General features: G+C 37.6%; 1 protein-coding gene across 3 annotated transcripts in view; it reads right to left on the bottom strand.

Annotated features, from left to right (window-relative positions):
- Window positions 1–3,397: 3,397 nt before the first annotated feature.
- Window positions 3,398–20,758, bottom strand: part of PNISR (PNN interacting serine and arginine rich protein) — a 28,201-nt gene continuing 10,840 nt past the window's right edge. For all 3 annotated transcript variants that reach the window (XM_064447567.1, XM_064447565.1, XM_064447566.1), the window contains 11 exons: window positions 18,267–18,385; window positions 16,822–17,007; window positions 13,582–13,805; window positions 11,711–11,897; window positions 11,234–11,424; window positions 10,484–10,621; window positions 9,334–9,433; window positions 8,561–8,614; window positions 7,103–7,273; window positions 3,990–5,091; window positions 3,398–3,743 (listed from right to left, as the gene is read on the bottom strand). In XM_064447567.1, coding sequence (XP_064303637.1) covers window positions 3,713–3,743; window positions 3,990–5,091; window positions 7,103–7,273; window positions 8,561–8,614; window positions 9,334–9,433; window positions 10,484–10,621; window positions 11,234–11,424; window positions 11,711–11,897; window positions 13,582–13,805; window positions 16,822–17,007; window positions 18,267–18,354 — 2,472 coding nt within the window. In that variant the 5' untranslated portion in view covers window positions 18,355–18,385 and the 3' untranslated portion in view covers window positions 3,398–3,712. The remainder of the gene's footprint in view (window positions 3,744–3,989; window positions 5,092–7,102; window positions 7,274–8,560; window positions 8,615–9,333; window positions 9,434–10,483; window positions 10,622–11,233; window positions 11,425–11,710; window positions 11,898–13,581; window positions 13,806–16,821; window positions 17,008–18,266; window positions 18,386–20,758) is intronic.

Raw genomic sequence — 20,758 nt, 5'->3', positions numbered from 1 at the left:
GGTAGTTCAGAGCTGACAGACACAGGAAGCTCTTCTTCCCCTCCCTTCCCCCTTGGCAGGCTTTGGCATTTTCAGATCCTCACAGGGTGCTAGTTTAACACGCTTAAATGGTAACAAACTAAGCCAGTTTTTAAAAGGAATTGTTTTCTGACACTTTTTTGAGTCACACGTCTCATGAGAAAGTCCCACGAAAACCAAAGCTGGCTGGAAGGGAGCGGTGCAGAGCATGGCAGGCGTAAGCCATGGAGGCAGCAGCTGGCAGCACTTCCTTACTTTCCGGGAAGATGATGGCAGCGGCTGGGTTCCCTGCCCGCCCGTGCAGACGCTGGCATCCGCAGGCGGGAGGCACGGCCTGCACAAAGCCGGGGCAGGAGCACCCTCCAGGCAGCAGGAGGTCAGAAGTAGTATAACCAGCCATGGTTGGACTCACTCTTCCCTCCTGTCTATTGCCAGTCTGTTTTATTAACTGACCTTGCTGGGTGCTACAACCCTCGCTGCTTGAAATCTGCCCATTTACACATCTCCTGTAAATACAGTATAACTCATCTAGTAGTTAAAACTTAGATTATTTTAAAAAAATAAAGCTAAATAAGGACTACTGAAATGTCTCGAAGCTTATCTCAGCAGCAATTAAATATATGGCAAACCTGCTTGGTGTGTACGTGCACCACTTCTCTTCACCTACCTTCCATTCCGCATAGCTCATGGCTTATGGGTCATCAATAACACCTCAGAGCTACTGAAACAATAGAGCTCAAAGAAATCCTTTATGCTAAGACACATAACTAAGTCTTCCTTCGAAGTGTGCTTCTGCTTATTATGCAAATTAATTCATTACTTTTCATTTCTTTTGCAAAGCAAAAACAAGATCTGGAGAGAGCGAGCCAATCCTTATGTTGCCATTGCTTTTATATTTGTGATTTTTAAAAACTGAGTAACAAGCAATTAAATGCATGCACACTGGCAAGTACTTAACAGGATAAGCTGGTTTTAACTAGACGTAGCTATTCCATTTTTCTATTATTAAACAGAGACTTCAGGAGCAGCCTGGCCTCTTGACCTCCCCCACAAGACAGGGCCTCAAAGACACAAATAACAACAGATTGTTTTTTTTTTTCCCCCAAACCAGTTGTTACACCATACTTGAAAAAGTGTTTAGTTGCTCAGCCTTTATGGAGTATTTCACCCAGCTACGCTTTTTTGGCCGATCCCTGGCCACAGCCGGTTCCTGTTCTTAGATGGCCTAACGGGTACCTTGGGGTACGTATTCACACTGGTTGTGCTGTATCCATCTTCAAAACAATTTGCATGGAAATAATTTTTCACTTGATTCCACACCACCCCTTATTAATTAAAAAAATTGTTCACAGGAACTGCCTCCGAATATCATGTTGCTGCGTGACATTCAAAACTCTACGTCTTGCTCTCCGGCAGTGCGCTGAAATATTTCTGCGGTGTTGGTTTTCAAATGTAAAAGAATAGAGCAACAACCCAATTTAGATTTTTCCAAAATTATACATTCCCACTTTTTTTATATATTTGCACCTTCTAAGATGATGTCAGATGTATGGAATTAAAGACTGGGTGTTAGGTTAGCCTTTACCATTGAAAAATACTCATAAGGGAGTTACTAAAACACAAAGTCTAACGTACGTGAAGCTGACATAGTACCGATGTATTTTTCATTACTGGTGTGCTGAGTATGCTGTTCAGTAAGATTCCTGAAACAGTTAAATACAGAGATCGTATGCTCTTTTTATTGGCATACAGTCACTACCCATATAAGTGCATTTGTGTCAAAAAAATAATTTTCATATTTACAGGAAGTGACAGAATTCCAGTTGTTGGCAGAGTATATAAAGCTTTTCATACACAATCTTTTTTATTATTAGACAGAGAATATAAAATCTGAACTGAAAAATCAAATTCATTGCATCATGGAAACTGTATTCCTCAAGAGCTTTTCTTAAACTTAATTCTAGTTTCCTTCTCTCAAAAGTCATCCTTCTAAGACATCTGAACTGTTAATGCTACCTACTTGTCAAAAAACCCTCGCTTTTTCCAAGAGCCAGTAGCGTACTGAGATTGGATCAATACATCGTTATTTATATCCGTACCAATGCAAGTAAAATCAGCGCGTTGCAAATTATGCCTTATTTTGCTAACAGGTATGACTGCTTACTCTAGGTAAAAGGAGGGGGGGTATGTTATTTGTAACTGTTTAACTCATTACTTATCTGTAACAGTGTTTTGATAAACATGCATGTATTCCTCAGCCATTAGCTTGCTTAATAAATGTACAGTTAAAATGTGATTCTTTGCGCTCAAGCAGTTTACTTCTGCATCTAATTTATGAAAAAAATTACACTGGCGAAAGTGCTGCATAGCTGAATTCTAATTTTAGTTACATGGATTAATCTGTTCACGAAGACATGCTTTGCAAGTTGCCTGTACTAGTGTGGGTTGTTTTTTTTCTGAGAAGATACAGCCATCAAAGAGATCTTGCTTTGATGTTAAGCCTTTTATCTTTTTCACAATCCATATCGTACCAGACCTTCTGGGGACAGACCTCCTGTCTTTTCCTGAATTAATGTTGTTCTGTAACAGTCGCTGGCCTACGGTTGCGTATTGTTGGTGGTTTTGGTTTTTAACTAGTATTATTTCACACTCTTACTACTAACAGCAATCGTTCAGCTCCTGAAGGAGGAGGTAGTCAGTGACCTCTTTCTCTTTATGGTAATATTAAAACCAAAAATTTAGTTACATTGCTCTCTAATCAATGCATTAGCTTTACAGGAATCACAATTCTCGTAACACTAACAAAAATAACCAGCTTTAATGTTTACTACACATCTAATGCATGTGCCAAAATGTAAAGTTAAGCTATTGTCAGTTTTCTAATGTGCACTGAGTGCCATTTATAAATATATTCCATAAAACACCTAAAATACTGAGTCTTGTTCCTGTAATATCCCTGAACATCCAGAAAGTTCTCTCTGAAAACTGGGTGAGGAATATAGTTCCAGAGCTTAACACTGTCACACAAGATCCGTTAGTCGCACACATTCCTAGTGGGCTTCAGTCTGTTTACGTATAGCTTGTATTACAAAGACCCATATTTTACACACACAGCATATATTACTTGCTTGTCCAAATAAAAAGGTTATTAAAAATCCGTTACACATATCTAAAGAAAAAATAAGATGTCTTGTCTTTGTTCTTCCACACCCCCCCAATAGATTAATCTCATCATGTCCGTGGACTACATATTTTGACAAGTGTCTTACGTTAAAATCTTTTTCAAGTACTTCAAAAATTTGTTATACCGAAAAAAGCTGCCTTTTTCTTTTTTTAAAAAGTACTTTCTACAATTTAACACAAAATTCAGGTGCAAGAATTTTAAACAAAAAATGAACTAAAGAGCTTTATTGACATCACAGTACATTCAATAGTAATTTTAAGAACATTACAGCTGAAAGAGAATGGCCTGTTTTATATTCTTAATAAGCACTACCGTTCTTGAAAAAATGTAATACAAAGAAATCCTATTAGGTATTTAATTCTGAGCAGCATTTGGAAAAAATACACCTATTTACAGATAAAAAAAGGATTCTGGTTTCACCTACATAGCCACAATGTGCCTCTATAATGAGACAAGCCTTTTATAACTCATGGAATTTTTAAACGTCATAGCACTGGTGCCATGAATTCCTCAGCGTTTACGACGAAGAGGAGTCGCTGATCTGAAAAATAAAGGAAAAAGGAGGAAAAAGTTAGTTGGAAAAAATAAAAGACCCCCAAACCCACACACACTTCAGGCTTAGTAATTAATAGTTTTACAAGATCTTCCAAAGTTACTTTTGCCTAAGACAAAAAATTTAATAAATACCATACTTTATTAAAAAAAAAGTTCATATGCCGTACACATGAAGACGAATATCAAAAAATAAAAAAAAAAAGTCAGACAAAATACTTAAAAAGTGTACTACCTTGATCGTGACTTAGACTTGTGTTTGCGGCTTGCCTTCTTACCAGACCTTTGAGATTTCTCCATGGAGCATGACCGAATATGCTTCGATTTCTTAGCCTTCTTTTCTTTACTGCTTCCTGGTGACTCAGAACTACTCCTCGCACTAGATTCGGAGCCTGACCGTTTTTTGCTATCTTTGGTAGAAATTTTTTTGCTTTCTTGTCTGGAATCCTGTCTTATTATTTTCACACATATTGAATCACTGCGAGAGAAAGTTCTTTCACTGTCTCTTTTTCTCTTTAATCTACTGTCGTCGTGATTGCCAGCCTTACTTTCTTTTTCCTCTTTTTTGGGCTTATCTTTTCTTTTTTCCTGATCTCTCTCCCTTTCTCTGTTCTTTTTTCTGTCTTTATCTACACCTCCGCCCTGCTCCTTCTTCCTTTCTTGATCTTTACCCTCACTTTTATGTTTGTGCCTATTTCCAGTAGGGCTTCTACGCTGGTCTTCAGTTTTACGTCTATCCCTGCTTCTGCTGCGGCTCGCACGGTTAGCTCGCCTGTCTCTTGAACGGCTACTACTTCTACGTCTATCCCAGCTTCTCTCTCTCGAAGGACTCTGATTTCTTCGCCTCTCCCCTCTTTCAGCACTGCGATTTCTACTAGATCTTCTCCGTTCCCTTATTTTCTCCCGGCTCCTGCTCCTCTCTCTCCTATTTCTGTGGGAGTAACTCCTGCTTCTGCTGCGCCTAACTTTATGTGAAGGGGTCCTACTGCGGCTGTGTCTCTTCTTCCTTTTAGGAGAGGAAGAACGCGAAGAGCTGCGACTACTACCTGAGCTAGTGCTATAGGATGAACTAGATACAGTGCTGCTACTGCTACTGCTTCTGCTATTGCTGCTAGTGCTACCACTGCTAGAGCTTCCTGACCCACTCCTTTCTGTCCTCTCTTTACCCTCTTTTTTGAGTTCTGTATCGGGTGCGATTGCATTTGGAGATCTTTTCTTTTCATGAACCATATCAGCTTCAAGTTCTTTTGCCTCCTGTGATGCCGAGTTACTGTTTTGTTCTTTGTTGATAAATTCATTCACATCTTTCGAAACTTTTTCATTTTGTAGCTTTTCTTCTGGGGGGGGAAAAAAAAGTATACAAAAGAAAAACGTAATTAATTTGGAGTAACATGTCAATAATTTCCATACTGTTACTTTTGGCAAAACCAAGTTTCCAAGTGCCTTTCTTAATACTTGTAATTAATACACTGTCTGCCATCATACCAACTACCCACCAAACAGTTTGTTATTTTCTTTTTTTATAATTCTAGAAAAGGTGTCCTTGTGGTTTAGGAAAAGTGTACAACCCAGACACTTTTAGAAGACAAATTAAAAATACATTTCTGAAGGTAACATAATGAGTATCTGGACAATATTTTCATACAGCAAAATAAAGAAATTCAGACCCTCAGAGCATTTTCCAGAGGTTTCCAACTTTAAAAAGGTATTACTTATTTCTGTTCAACCTAGGATCCTCTGCATCACTGCCCAAATTTATCTCCCCTTCCCATTTTAAACTGAACCCAGAATAAGTAACTGACATACATTTTTAGCCAAAAAATGTCCTTTTGATGTGGGCCATCAATTCCTGAATTAACTTAGGGAATAAAGCTGCATCCGGAAACCCCGAGTGATCCAAATGGCAACTGATGGTCAAATCTAACCCAGAAAACAATTCCATCTGGTGCCCGAGTTATTAGGTAATCTAGGCAGAAGCCAGTGTATGTTAAAAGATGCTGTACTGCATATTAGAAATCCTCTGCCCTTCCTAAACGGCACTACAAATGAGACTCTGCATTTAGTATTCTTTGGTATTTTGGATGTATAGAATTAGTTTCTTTACTCTATATTTCTGTAAATAGCTCCCCACAGAGATGTCCCCAGACTGACATCTGGCTTCCTGCACTAGGAAGACAGAGGTCATAGGCCACCACTCAGTCGCTCTCCATACGGCTATCCTTTTATACATAAATCTTAAAACACTCAGAGAGAGGCAGGAATATTAAGGAAACCAAGAGTTTAGCTAGTTCAGCCTTTTATTAAGGGATCCACATGTCTTATCTGTAGGCCTTTAAAATCAAAAGGAGGAAATCATCCATCTTAAAATAAGAAAGAAGTATGCTATTGTAATAGCACTTTCTTTCTCCTCCAGCTTATGAACTTGGATCACGACTTCTTACACCAGTGTATTCATCTGTTGATCTAGACTGCTCTTCAGCAGGGCAAGGTGACTGTGATACCCTTTTGTCCTACATTGTGGGTACAAAAGGACAAACCTTACCTTGTATGGAGAAGCAGAAGTAAGTCACAGGGGGTTTGGAGGGTTGTTTTTTTTTTTGGTTGGTTGGTTTCTTTGGTTGTGTGGTTTGTTTTGTTTGTTTGTTTTTAAATCAAGACTGCCACCTTATCAGAGGCTAAGTGTGAACTGACCGGGTTCAATAATCTTTCCCCAGTATTAGGTATAAAAATCCAGTTATGACGATGCAGCATACAGAAACAAACCTCAGCTACAACTGAGAACAGCAGGTTCAAAGAAGCTGCAGTCTCCCACTGTATGTTCTGAACAGCGCACTGCTCAAGATTATGTAACAGAAAAGCAAGTTTTTCAGATGACGTGAAATGTGCTTGATAGAGTATAGAACGTTAGGGAATCAAGTTTATATAAACTGCAGTCTGGTGCAGAAAGGTGAAATTTATCCCCTAGTCACAACTGAGATACTAATAGTTTTTTAAAAATACATTATTCACACACATGCATTTTTATGAAGCAATACTACCACTTATATAGTACAATATCTATAGCATATAGCTATATATGCATCTTGTCTGCTCTTTTAACACTGAAATAGAATAGTTTATGGAAAACACTACATGGATATTTTATTACTAGAAAGAAAAGAAGCAAGCCCCATTTTGATCAAGTAGTTCAAACACTTTTTGTTAAAACGTTTTAACTGAAGAACATTATTTCTAAATTTGGCTTCATATTTTTTGGCTTAAAATGGGTTTTCTCTCCCACCAATCTACATACACTAAGTAGTAAACTCCATATACAGGAGCACAGTAAGAAGACATCACATGATTTACCTTCTAGCTGTTTTTCTAGTAGTAGTTGCTGTTCTCTCTCTTTTCTCCAAAATGCTTCCTGTTTTTGCCTGATTCTGTGTCGTAATTCCTCATCATCAGTATCAGATGATTCAGAGCCTCTGTCACTCCTCTCATCTTCACTGTCTCCTGATCCATAACCACCCAGTCCACCTGCGTGCATAAAGTCCAGTCTATCACGAGGAAAGATTAAGCTTTGTTCTTAATATTTCTGTGAGGCAAAGAGGAGAGTAACATTGCCCCTCCTTCACTTCCTCTTCTCTGAAGAAGTCACTTTTATTCTGGTAAGTTTGGCCAATGTTGTTTGACTGGTGTGATCAAGGCCCCCATATCTGCATTGATGCTCACTGTCTGGTTCTACTCCTTCTGGAACAGCTCGTCTATTTTCGGCAAGCAACCACTGTGATCATGGTACTTTTTCCATTGTATGGAAGGGCAAAAAAGCTCCCTGTGGAGATCGTAACAGTGCCTGCCTCTGTATCAGCAACTGGACAGAAAACGCCTGGGACCTTTCCCAGAAGACATCTCTGAAATGACTTCAGCCGCCTCCATAGTCCAAGGCTACAGAAATTCTGAATGCCATATCAATTTTTCTATATTGATTTAGAAAACACTGCACTTGAACAGGTACGGAGTTGGAACAGAAATGGACCTTCTTCTCCCCTAGAGATATTATAACTACTGGACTGATAAAGTCAATTTGAACATCTGACATGGAGATATTTTACTTTCTTTCAGTCTGAGGTTCTTACGACCTTTATTGAGTTAGCTTTAAAACGTGTGAATACTTGTGATGATAACGTTCAATCTAATTCATCGGAATTCCATGTAACGAAAACATAACTGATCACTGACACTGCTGTAGTATGTTTTAGATGATAAAAAGCACATTGGGAAAGATCTTTTGCTGTTGTGTCTCAAGCTGGAATTTCAATCTCTTTTTCCTGTGTAGTTTCTGGTAATACATGATATGGGAGCCTCTGTGCTTATGTAGCTTTTCAATAAAATATAATTCCAAAGATTATGATATTTTTATTTACAGACTTCCACATTAGTCTTCTACCAATTTTCCTTTCTTGTTTGGATGCATCAAAATAGGAGAAAAATGTAAAACAGTATTCTCTGAAGACTGCAGTGTGCTTCTGGAACAATCATACTTTGAAAAGTATCTTTATCTACAGTTTTTATGTATTTTCAAAATTAGGGCAAGATTCTCATACACTAACTCACACTGACTAGTCCTTTACTCCAAAAACCATCCCACTTATATCAGTAGGATCACCTGTGGAACAAACAAAGGTGCTGATAATGATAAAGTTATCAGAAAGTGACCCATACTCCTGGGCAATTAAAATCTAGTTTCAAAATGCAGTTTCTAGAAATGCAAGGCAAGAGTGAAACTCCCCTTTAAGCCCTCTCAAAAATAAGGAACATACTTACCGAGTCCAGTGAGGGAAGCCAGTGCACTGGACTGTGCCAGCTGTTTTGCAGGAGCTTTGTATCACATCAACAACAGGAACAACATGTTAACACAAATAGCCACGATTTCATAGTCATGAGTCTATGGTATTGTTAAATCTACTACTATTGCTGTTCTTTGGAGGGAGAGAAGAAACATTAAAAACGCATCATCCATTTAAAACCAATTCTAGATTTTCTGACCACGAAGATTTAGAATTTAACTGCAAATTAACAGTGAACAGAAAAAAACAAATATATACTCATAAACCACTTTCCAAGTTACAGCATTTGCACATAATTGTCAAGTTTCAGTAGTTATATATTTAGATTAACTCAGTTATGTTTAAAAAAATCTGTTACATAAGTACAATACATGTTAATAGTGAAAGCAAATGAATTACTAACTGAGGTCTCAAAGTTCGTCTCTTTTCACTTCTGAACAGCTAAGAACTTGAGATAAAGATGATAGCATTAAGAAACAGCTACAACTCAAGAACCACTGACACACAGGTACCATTTTAACTAAATAAATGAACTGTATGAAAGAAATGGAGTAACTGAAGTAATTCACAATACACTGCACAGGACAACAGTACATGATTACTGGATTTGAACTCTACCAAGTTGGATGCATTATACTGGAATTGTTCTTGGGGGATAACTATGGAGGTTAAATGTTCTAGAGACATGCAAATATAGAATATTCACAGAAGAAACTTAAAAAAAATAAACAAAAAAAAGAACTGGCGTACCTTTAGTTGCTTTACGGTGAACATCTTTGGCCACGTAATAAATTTCTTCATTTGTGACATCTAAGAGAATCTCTGTCAGCAGCATTTTTGTCAGCATCATCTGAAGAACATTGTACATACAATTTAAGGCCAAAACCTCTTGAATAAATGCTACATTCAAATTATATGCATAGAGCTTCACTTCTTTTGATGGCTATGAAAGTACTCTCCTGCACATTTTATTTAATGATTTCTTTCAACAGACATGACTTGAAAACATTAAGTCTGAAGTTGTTTAAATTTGACCTGATTTCAAAACTTTCAGAACAGTTGTATTTTGACTGTGAACTGTTTCCACATGTATTACACACAGATATCCAGGGCACTGATTCCTAATGTCAAAGATGATACAACAAATGAATATGTGTATCAGAAATGTACTTAGACTGATCCCATTTATTCTTTTTAAAAATAAAGACCACGTTTCTGTCTGGTATGCTGCCTCATTGACCCCAATACTGCAAAAATCATCAGAGGTTACTTAAATAGGGATTTTATTATTACATATTTACTACAAAAATTGCAACGTTGGTAGCTAGTTCTCCAAGCTGCTCAGTCTGGCCATGTGCTTTACAAAAATACATTCATGAAACTTTCTAGAATTCAGGGCCTTCATTAACAAGGTTTCAGTTGTACAATTAGCATACAACTATGGTTTAAAAGTACAAGGTTTCTGCAGACACAGTGAAACTGTTGCTGATCTAGGACTTAGGTTTGTAGCACTTCCTTGCAAGAATACCTTTCTTCAGTTCCCTTTCACAGGAACTGAGGTTGAAGTATAGATTTCAGATGGATGCATTTAATCATTAGAAGTTTTCAGTAATTTGGCAAGATAAGCCACACCATAGAATTAATAATGATCAATGTAAAGATTACAGTCATTACATTCTTTCGCTATCGTGCTAAATGTGAGTTACATAACTTATATCCTTGTCTATGGGAGAAAGATAGCATTATAAAGATAAATGCAAATATAACCCTGCTTTACTGTATGGTATGTACTATGCCTCTAGTGACAGTACCAGGCAGAGAAAAATCGTTTTACTTTGCTATGCTGGAAAACTATGAGCAAACAGACAGAAATACTTAGTGAGAACTATATTATTAATACCATTTGATACTCCTTTTCTTCTTCTGTCATTTCTGGTTCACTTTGCTCCTCTTGAGGAGCCGGGGATGGACTCCTGCTGATTTTCCCAACGCTTACAGCTTCTGTGTTTTCAGCATCTTCATCTTCCTCATCACTATCCTACAAGAACAGCATCATACATTTCAGAAAGAACTTAGATATAAATCTCATTAGTTTCTATTTATGATAGTCAACTTGATTTACTCTGTACTGAAACCTGTATTACAGTTATAAAACTCTTATTTCTTTTCTCCCCTCCTAATAAACATGCAGGTACCTCTCTATCCACAGGAGATTAAGTAAACACATAGTTGTCAGTTTAATGCAGACAGGGACTCCGAAATGCAAACAAATGAGAACTGCTAAAGTGAAGGCAACACGAGGCTTCCTAAATGGGCTCAGTTTAACAAACACAGGTATCTGAATTTGTTCAGCTACTGATTTAGAATTCAAACCTGCAAAGACCATGTATGCTCCCAAAATACAGAAGATTAAAAAAAGCCCAATTTCAACGTTTCTTTGCCACTCCAGATCAAACAATATACTTTTACCTCTCAGACATTAACAACTTCAAAACACCAAGTAAATATCAACAAAGCAGCAGTTTAACTTTACGTTAAGCAACAGAAATAAAGAGTTAACCAGGAATACAGTCTCTCTTTTAAAGAGACCAACAAGTTGATACCTTTCAGAAAATACAAACCTGACCAAAAAGCAAACCTTTCTACTTACAAATTTACTTTTCTGAGGTAACCGTGGGCCATCCCCTTCTTCAGCCTCCTCGCTTTCCTTTTTTTCTTTTTTAGACATCTGTGAACGTTGCTGCTCCATCCTCTCTTTTTCTAATTTTTTCTGTTTTTCTCGTTCCATCTTTTCCAGGCCCTCACGAATCCAGGCAGGTAGAGTTCTCCGCTTCACAGCATCTATATAAGCAAGGTTTACAGTTCTGTAAGATGAAAAAACCTTCCCCCGCAAAAGAAAAAAAAAGAAAAAAAAAAACAAACAACAAACCAAAACCAAGAACAAAAGAAACAAACCCTCCACCCCAATCCAAACAAGCCTCACATCTGGTTACGGGGAAAAAAACATTTACAATAGCTTTTTCTTTCCCTTCTTATTTACTTCATTTAAAAAAGAGTCTTCAAATTCTGCAATTCTTTTCAAAACACAGCTTTTATGTTTTTTCATTAAGGAGTGGTTAACATGTACCAATCTGTGGAGGCTCCTGCTTCACAGGCATCGCAATAGGTGAACGCTGTCGGTCTCTGAATGAGGGTCTTTCCCTTCGATTTTGAGGAGGTGCAGGAGGTGCTGGTGGACCTGGTGGCCCTGGTGGTCCTGGCTGCCAATAAGGTGGATGAAATCCACCTTGAGGTGGACCAAAAGCAGCCCCATGCTGAAAGAGTAATGCAGTTTATTTTTCTTCACATGCAACACTAAATACAGCATGTGCGCAAGTCGGTTTACAGAAATCCATGCAAGTAGGAATCCATGATTTCTAGGCTACTGAGATCTCTCAATCTCTTTTTCTGTGGTCCCCAAGAAACAAGTTTTCCTTAAATATTTAATGAGTAAACTTCGATTTAAGCAGAGATACTAACGAAGCTGAAAGGAGGGCTTCAGCCAATCTCCTTTCATATTGTGCTAAACAGGAAGCCCTATAATCACCATCTATCTCCAGCAGTTCCTTGCCAGCTTATCATCACAGCATGCAGTTAAACTAAGAGTATACAAAATTAAGGTTTACAAGTCTAGCTATGTTAGCAGTCTTTCCTTGTTACTACAACATGAGGACAAAAATGAAAAGTTCATTTTGTTACAAAAGAATTTTGCACTGTGCACTTCCCAGTAATCATTTGCGGATGTTACTAGTATGGCTGATGAAAATATTAAATGCATAAATATGCAAGTTTAATACAGACCCTGGGTTCTGAGCAAGCTGTATACAATCCAAAAGTCACAAGACTTGAGGCACATATCAGGGTTTTTTTGTTTTAGTATTTGCTGCCCAGAAATGTCTAATTAAACTATTTAAGAAGAAAGTGTTTAGGAAGAAAGCTGTAGCATCAATTTTTTTTTATTATATCCTATTGACTATCTATTTAAGTCACTAGTGGTAGAAGCACTCCTACACCACAATTTCAGGGCAAGCATTCCTCTGTTATTCACTGCAAAACAAGTCGTCTGTAGTACTTTGAGAAATTAATTTTAAGAGTTGGTCCCACAATAATAAAGGAAGGAAATTACAATAAACTAGCGTACTTGAAAATATTGGTTCACTTCCTAACAATATTGCTGAACAAGAGAATTTAGTAATAGAGAAAAGTAGGCCAGAAGACAGAAACACATTTCTGCCCATCTTCCCTCGGGTTTGTTTATAAACAGGAGGTAGGGGTTTTAACAGGTTCAGTTTGTCATTTATATCATGAGAAAAACACTGAAAAATAGGGGCAAGATTCAAAACTTGTGTTCAAAGATTTGTGCAATGGCCTCTGCTATTATTAGCGCTAAAACCACCTACAGATTTATTATGCTCTGCAACTTATGTCAGAATGAAGAAAAAATTGGATGTGGATTTTTTAGAAATACCATTGTTTATTCAAAGAATCACAGTAGATAGATATGGAAAAGATCAATGGATCGTCCAGTCTATCTCCCTGCAAATACAGGACCGTTCCCTACGGTACATTATTTAAGTATATACTTCTGAACTTCCACACCCCCCCCCCTTTCTTCATTTTGGTTTTTGTTTTTGTTGTTGTTTGGGGTTTTTTTTTAAACACAAAACTACATAATGTTAGTTTATATACTGGAACACAGTGATTCATTTTAATATTGCAGAAAACAGCCATTTCTCATTACTAGTAAAGAAAAAAAAAAACCTTTGGCCTCAGAACAGAACTGAAACTCTAAAGTCTCTTCTGTAAAATATTTAGTAAAAATGTATCTTAGCAGATAACAGATTCTGTAGATGTTTGTAGAACTGAAGAATGAAAGTCGCCGCTAGATGATAATAGAGGAACACATCCACGGAAGGGACTCTGCGCGTCTACAATATTAAAGCAACAAATATGTTTCACCTGATAGTCAAACTGGTTCACTGGCCCCATTGCAAAGTTATCGGGAGGTCCCCCAAAGTTGTGATTGTTCTGGTTAAATATATGCCTGTTGTCAGGAGCAAATTCCCCACTGTCCTGACTGTTGCTGTCTTCAGATGGAGGAACAATTTCCATTTGACCTGGGGTTGGAGCCATCCACTGCTGATCTGGAGGTGGGTGAGGGGGTTGGTGAGGCATTCCCCATTCTGTTTAGGATTTAGAATACAGTTCAATACCAAGTTAGCACAATTTATATGAATCACCACTCAATGTTCTTGTATTTATCACAAGGTTCCTCAAAGCAACACGGATGATGAAGTTATGATGACTCATTAATCTACAGACTGTATTAGACTGTCTCAATAATTTCATCAACTGAATGAAGGAAATACAAATAGCTGTAGCTGAACTAAAGCATGGGGGAGAGGCAGAACTGGAAGGACACAGACACTGTATATTTGTTTTTATAAATTTCCAGTGATATTGAGTCCACCATAGCACTTACAAATCGTATAAACTGTTGAAGACCTGCTCCTACTTTTTTATTTCTATGTTGTTTTCCCTTTCAAAGTAATAAGCTATTTTATTGCTTTGCATAACAGACTTAAAAGACCTATTATGGGAAGCAAATGGTTTTGTGAGCAGCAGAACCACTGAAACCTGATTTCCAGTGTCTTTTGTCTTGACAATGGATGATTCCCTGAATTCTCCAATATCTAGCAGAGGCCCCAGCATAAGGTAGAGTCGTAAGCCCTCAAATATAAGTTACAACTGGCTAACAGAGTGAAAAGGGTTAAAGGAACAAATTAATAGTTTATGTGACCATAAGCTTTGTCTTCTTAGGAAATCAGTCTAAAAATTATGTCCACTCTACAGATATTTATAGACTGTGACAGAGCTACCTTGTACCTTTCACCAGTAACAGAATTAATACCTAGCCTCTCAGGTTAACTCCTACCTTCCATCCCGTCCTTTAGTAATTCTTTCAATTTTTATAATTTTTACTGTCCTACCCAACTGCATCATAACTGGATCCATTACTGTAGCAACCAGAAAGGGTTAACACAGGTTTTCTACTTGGTTGTTCCTTTTTTTTTAATATGTTCAAAGATTGTATCACCCCTTTCACTCTGTCATCCTGGCAGGTCACATTCAGCTGATTAATGAAATCTTTTTCCAGAGTCAATACTCCTAAAGTATTCTAAGGGACAGAATCCTTTTATCCTTTAAGTACAGCTTACAAGAGTTACTGTTCATAAATGTATGCGTTAACGTTTGACACTACTTAAATGCCCAGTTTACTTCAAGTCAACTGACTTGAAAGCTTGCAAGATGCATACAACAGATGCTGTCTTCACTCGTGGAACATGAATCCCTTCAAAATTAATTGTCTGCTAGCTATGCAGTTGGTTTTCAGATTGCCATTTTGCTTCTTTATTAGTAGCGCGTAAAGGACTTTTGGATCCAAACAGAAACTTAGAAAGATATGGAAAAAGATGAAGCTTTGTAGAAAGAGAGTAAGTATGTGAAGGGAACTTTGGCTAGCCATGCATGCTACAATTCAGTTTGTCTGCTGTGACTATTTCTACATATTAAGAATAACATTGCCTAAATTAAGGGAAGCTGGGCCATATCTGCATCAGCATGGTCTTCATCGGTGTCCCCAAAACCCAGGAAAACAACATATTCTTTCAATGATATACCCAGTGATAACAAAATGCATTGGCACGTTGTTTCCTGTGTTACAGGAAAGAGGTGTTATGTTATTCTCACTCCTAGATCTAAGACGTTTTCTTGTTCTCCTTTTTCTGGGTGAGCTTGGGCACCTAACAATTATAATTATCAGTGAAATGTCTTCCTCACTTTTACCATTCTATTCGCAAAAACTACCACTTAAGGTATTATGCTCTTTCACCTCGCAGACAAAAAAGCATAGGAGGAAGAACTCGCCACGACAGGATCATACGAAAAACAAAGTTGTCCAATAATGACATAGTATCTCTGTGAAAACCTCTACTTACGGTACAGAAAAACAGCTATAGCACACTCTATGCACTGGGACATAGTAAAGTTAAAATTCTTACATGCGGGTACAATAACTTATAGTCCAGGGCTGCTAGGGGAAATTTAAGTGAAACCTGATGACTACTTCCCCATTTGTTATGCACACGTAGAACCGCCAATGACCCTTTAAGCTTACTTTTATTAAACACTGCACTTAAATTTGAATAGTCACAGTGAAAATTGGAGGCGTTATTTTTTCAGTCATTAACAGAATCAAGCATGAAGTGCAGTTTTCACCAAGACAACAGAAGGCATGCACGCAGGCTTACTAAATACCTTGCTCCCACATTTCAAATCGCATTATAGTGTGGTGACAAAACAAACCTTTCAGAAAACAACTACAGAAATAATCTTAGCAGAAAATACCCAACCTCTACCCCATGTTTACTGCCAGTGCTGTTTTATGAAGTTTTCTTTTTAAAATTAATTTTTGGCCAAAAAGAAGTTTTGAGGAAGTTATAAAGAACTGAAAATAATCAATACTAACAGAACCATTTGACCAACTTTAAACTTACAGCAACTTAGGTATCTGATTGTCACCTGCATAAGTCAAAAAGGGCAAATACTAAGTACAAGAAACGTAATAAAAATGTTTTACATATAGAATTTCGCTCATCAAGATTTTAAGACACCTAAAGCCAGCACCTGCCAGTTATATTGTGAACTTATTCTACATGTCAAGATCATGCCAGAAGCAGGTATTACACTACAGTAGAGGGCAAAGGATGCTCTTTAATCCTGAAGCATCCTGATGCTTTCAGTGCTGCTGTTCCTAGTGCAGTGGGATAAGCAACAAAACACATATAAGATCCACGGAAATAAATATATAACTGCAGTTCACACTTTACCTCTCTACAACATTCAGGGACAGAACAAATCTCTTCCATATGTATGGAATTGTATACACCAAATTATTTTATCTAGATTACTGAGCTGTGTTATCAGACCTTTGCATCTGTACTGTTACCCATTTTGTAGAACACCTGACTGGAAAGCAGCAGCTGTGATACTCAGTTATTTAGTTGATGCTACTGGTAGTTATGCATCTTGAAACCTGAGGGACAGGGCATATTCACACTCAAAAATGTCTGGCAAATGTAAAGTTTCATTACATGGGGGGGAGGGGAAGAAAAAGAATGAATGGGAAGGGAAACACACCTGGCTGCCACATTCTGTTGAAGTTGGGATCCCCCTGAAAATTATTATGGTTGTTTGGACCAGACTCTATTCCTGAAATATCCTGTCCATTTGGCATCATTCCTTGCTGTTCCACTACACTCTGTTGCCCTGAGGCTTCTCGCTGAGCAATCCATGCTTGAGCTAATGCAGCCCAGTCAATCTGGCCTAAAATAAACAAAGGAAATTTAAAAGGTTAGTATTCACATGTCCGAAGTTTAACACTGTTTCTCAGTTATGTGTCTCATTGCTCAAGAGAAGCAGGCAACATTTACCTTCAGCAAGTACCATGAGCACCATCAAAACTTTATTCACAGTGTACCGTAAAACAAACAAAGCAATTGTCAAAGTGTACACACTTGCTGAAGTAGAGTTTCTCTGCATATGTACAAAATGCCACGAGGCAGATTATTTTAGGTTCACATTAGCACTGAATGGGTGGTAGTAATACACTTTTTCATAAGTGAACTAATTTTGATATCAGAAAATCTGTATAGCCTTCAATTCTAAATTCATGAATATTCAAGTGTAAGAAGGATACATGGTTAAAAAATGCATTTTGCAATGTATACTGTTTGTATAGCCCCTGAGTTCTGGAATGCTATTGTATGTTACAGTTCTCTATCTCCCCTTTTTTTCCTTTACTACCATTCCTACAGGTAAGTAAATAAATTGCACTCTCAGATGAGGACACTAGTATGTCTTCTGCTCATTATCAAGTCAGGAAATCTCGCTAGGGAAGTTAAAGAAATTGAAGCGACAGAAAGCAATGTAAAACCAGTGTGCCTGATCACTCTGACAGAGTATTACACATCTCCACTCTTTATCCATTTCTGTGTTTCTCTTAATACTTTGAATTGTTGTCACCTCACTCTCAATTTAAGGTATATTATGTTCTATTGTTTAAAATGTTTTGGGGTTTTTTTTGGTGGGGAAAGAAATCTATACCAGAGATCATGATCATCACTGCTGTAACCTAAAACAAATATCATACTAATCTTCCAGTGAGAGTTTTTCTGTATATATATCTGCATTAGTATTTCTGCCACACAGGCACTGAATAAAAAGCAGATTTTCTCAAATAAGTGATATAGTTTGGCTGAAGAACTGACAGCGATAGAGATTCTGCAAAAGTACACGAGGTCTAAATGTTGATCTGTATGACTGATAAAATGTTGATAGTTTGTCCCGGATAACTCAGGTTGCTTGCCTGTATTCTGCATGCTAAATATTAACTATGTCAAAACGTTTTGAATCTACATATGTTTTCTATTTTTTCTAGCTGTTCAGAAAAGCATCATAAATGTATCAACTGGAGAACAGCTACAAAAAAATAACTATCAGTCATGCTGTGTAACAAAGATTCAAAAACTCAAATGACAATAGATTAAAAATAAATTAATCCACAAAGCTTTCTATATACTTACTTGGATCTTGCTGGTGCTGAAATGACTGCATCCACTGCTGTTGGTTCAAAGGCCATTGCTGCCAAGGTTGTCCACCTTGATCCCACATCTTTTAAGTCTTTATATAGTCTATATTTCAACTAAAAATAATAGTTGTATGTTTAAATAGACGCCCATGAAATATCACATAACTGAAACTTACATAACTGCAGATATAGTTAAGCCTTGCAAAGCAAGCTGAAGCAATGCTGGCTTAATATTTTAAGCTGGAGGAAATGGTTCATCCTTTAGAGTAATATCTGAAAATATTACTGTAAGATTTCAGAAGCCTAGTATGCTTTCTCTGTATTTTCACAAAAAAAAAATTAACTACAAAATGACATTCAAGGAGAAATATGACAACTCTGTAAGACAAGAACTCATCTGACAATAAATGCATTTAAATTAAGTTAAAATATAAAAGGCATTACTTAAATTATATCCTTGCCTGTTTCTTAGGGAAAAGATGTGTATTTTTCTATACAAGTGTCATGCAAGTCTGTTAAGCAAGACAAAGGAAAGTCACTGAATGGTAAGACACATCGTTAACGATTGCACTGGAGAACTGCACAGGTACAAGATAGTGTCCACATGCATTTTAGGCATTGTACAGGCTCATTATAATCTCTAAATAGTATATGCCTTTAAATCTGAGAAAGAAAAAAGTGTCACTGCATAACTGCACATTTACCACATGGTCCCTTAAAATGACGACAAACATTTTTTGGTGCCATGCTGGATATCCTCACTGTGCAGGCAGCAGCAGCTCTAGGACCTGATGGTGTGGGAGCTCCACAGCCTGCTTTAAGTGAAGCTCCAGGGTCAGCTTTGCAAGAATTCAGTGAGGCACAGCAGCCTACCAGGTAGGTATGTCTACAATGGCATACGTTCCTTCCGGTCACTTGTACCTCCTGCGTACACATAACCTGCTACACACAGAGGACCAGAGAGAGGCCACCCATGCTGCTCCAAACAGCTTTTCCAAAAACAAAGCCTGGGCACAGTTTGGGGACCGCTTCACTCCAGGAACCGTTCCCAATGCCAGTATGAGTAAGACTGCACCAAGCGCAACTCCCTCTGCCCTTTCCAGTCTGTTAACAACTTCAACAGGCTTTCCACCCTCAGTGAATATATCCTCATGCCATTCAACACACAATCCCTGATTTCATGCTATAAAAGCATCACCCATGTAGGCTGCTTCAGAGACTCCGAAGTTAAAAAGAAACAGAGAAAAATTCGTACCCTGAGGTCACAGGAGTAGCACACGAGACCTAGCCAATGCTCGCAGCCAAGTGCACTACAGCATAGACGAACACAGCCTGTCCGCTTCAGAGGAAGCTAGCTCAGAGCAGCTGGTGCCACTCGGGTGGGCAGCCAGGAACATAACCCCAACCATTCTTACTGAGCAGGACGCACACAGCCCCACAGACAGAGACGGCTTTTGGCAGACGCAAGAAGAGCAATTAGAGTGGATCCTGCTTGCAAAGGAAATCTCGTGCCTAGTGCTTAGACATGATAATAATAAATAATTGCGTGACTGCAAGGAAGACAGCATCACACTACAAAAATGCACAACAAGAAGCTGTACATAACATTGTGGGGTGTTTGGTCATGCAGAGGTGAATGCAAACTCATATTTTACATATTTCTGTCAAATTTTATTTTTAATCTGAAAAACAAAGATCGCCTTTGAGACCGCTTACATTCAAGCAACTACAAAAACTACACTTGTATGGCTCAGAAAAATTCAGTTGCAAATGCATTTTTGAGAGCTTTAAAGAAGACCAGATCAACTTTGGGAACAAGGGGGAGTATTGGGCAAAACTTGCTTTTCTACTTTCACAATCTTTTCTTGCCAAATTATTTCGGTTTTTTTCCTTTTCCATTATATCTTTATGATATTCAAACTTTTAGTAGGTGAAGACAGTGTCCTTTTTTTTGTGTTTTGTTTCGGTTTTTTTAAACATTTTGATCTGTACCTTGGAAGTCAACTTTCTTACACCAGTTGCATGTAAAAAAGTAGCTAACACAATTAACCAGACACTTAAGCTGGCCCTGCCACTCCTAGCTCTCTGAGTACTCATATATACATATTTCATACACAAAGTATGAAAAAGTAATTTCTCATACTATTTTCACCCTAAAGTAAGAAAAAAGTAACTTTCTTCATCTCCTCAATTCATCTTTCCATCCAGAATCCAAATTCTTTCAACTGTCAAAATAAACTTGTTTTGACCCTTAAAACAAAGTTGTAATAATTGTGGTTCAAGATAACCACTAGCCTTCAAAATACTGCACAGCCTCACAGTGCCACTCCCTTTTTTTCCAGCTGTTAAATCACACTAGCAATGATAAAAATGTATTTCAGTAATTCTGGTACAACTTTTTTACCTAAATACATAACACTTTAGAAAAAGTTTTGGAAATGTCACTAAAATAAACTTAGCAAAAGATTTAGAAGATTAAAATTTTCC

Source organism: Phalacrocorax carbo, chromosome 3 (genome assembly GCF_963921805.1).
Source record: "Phalacrocorax carbo chromosome 3, bPhaCar2.1, whole genome shotgun sequence".
NCBI lineage: Eukaryota > Metazoa > Chordata > Aves > Suliformes > Phalacrocoracidae > Phalacrocorax > Phalacrocorax carbo.
This window is presented reverse-complemented; position numbering and strand designations above follow the sequence as displayed.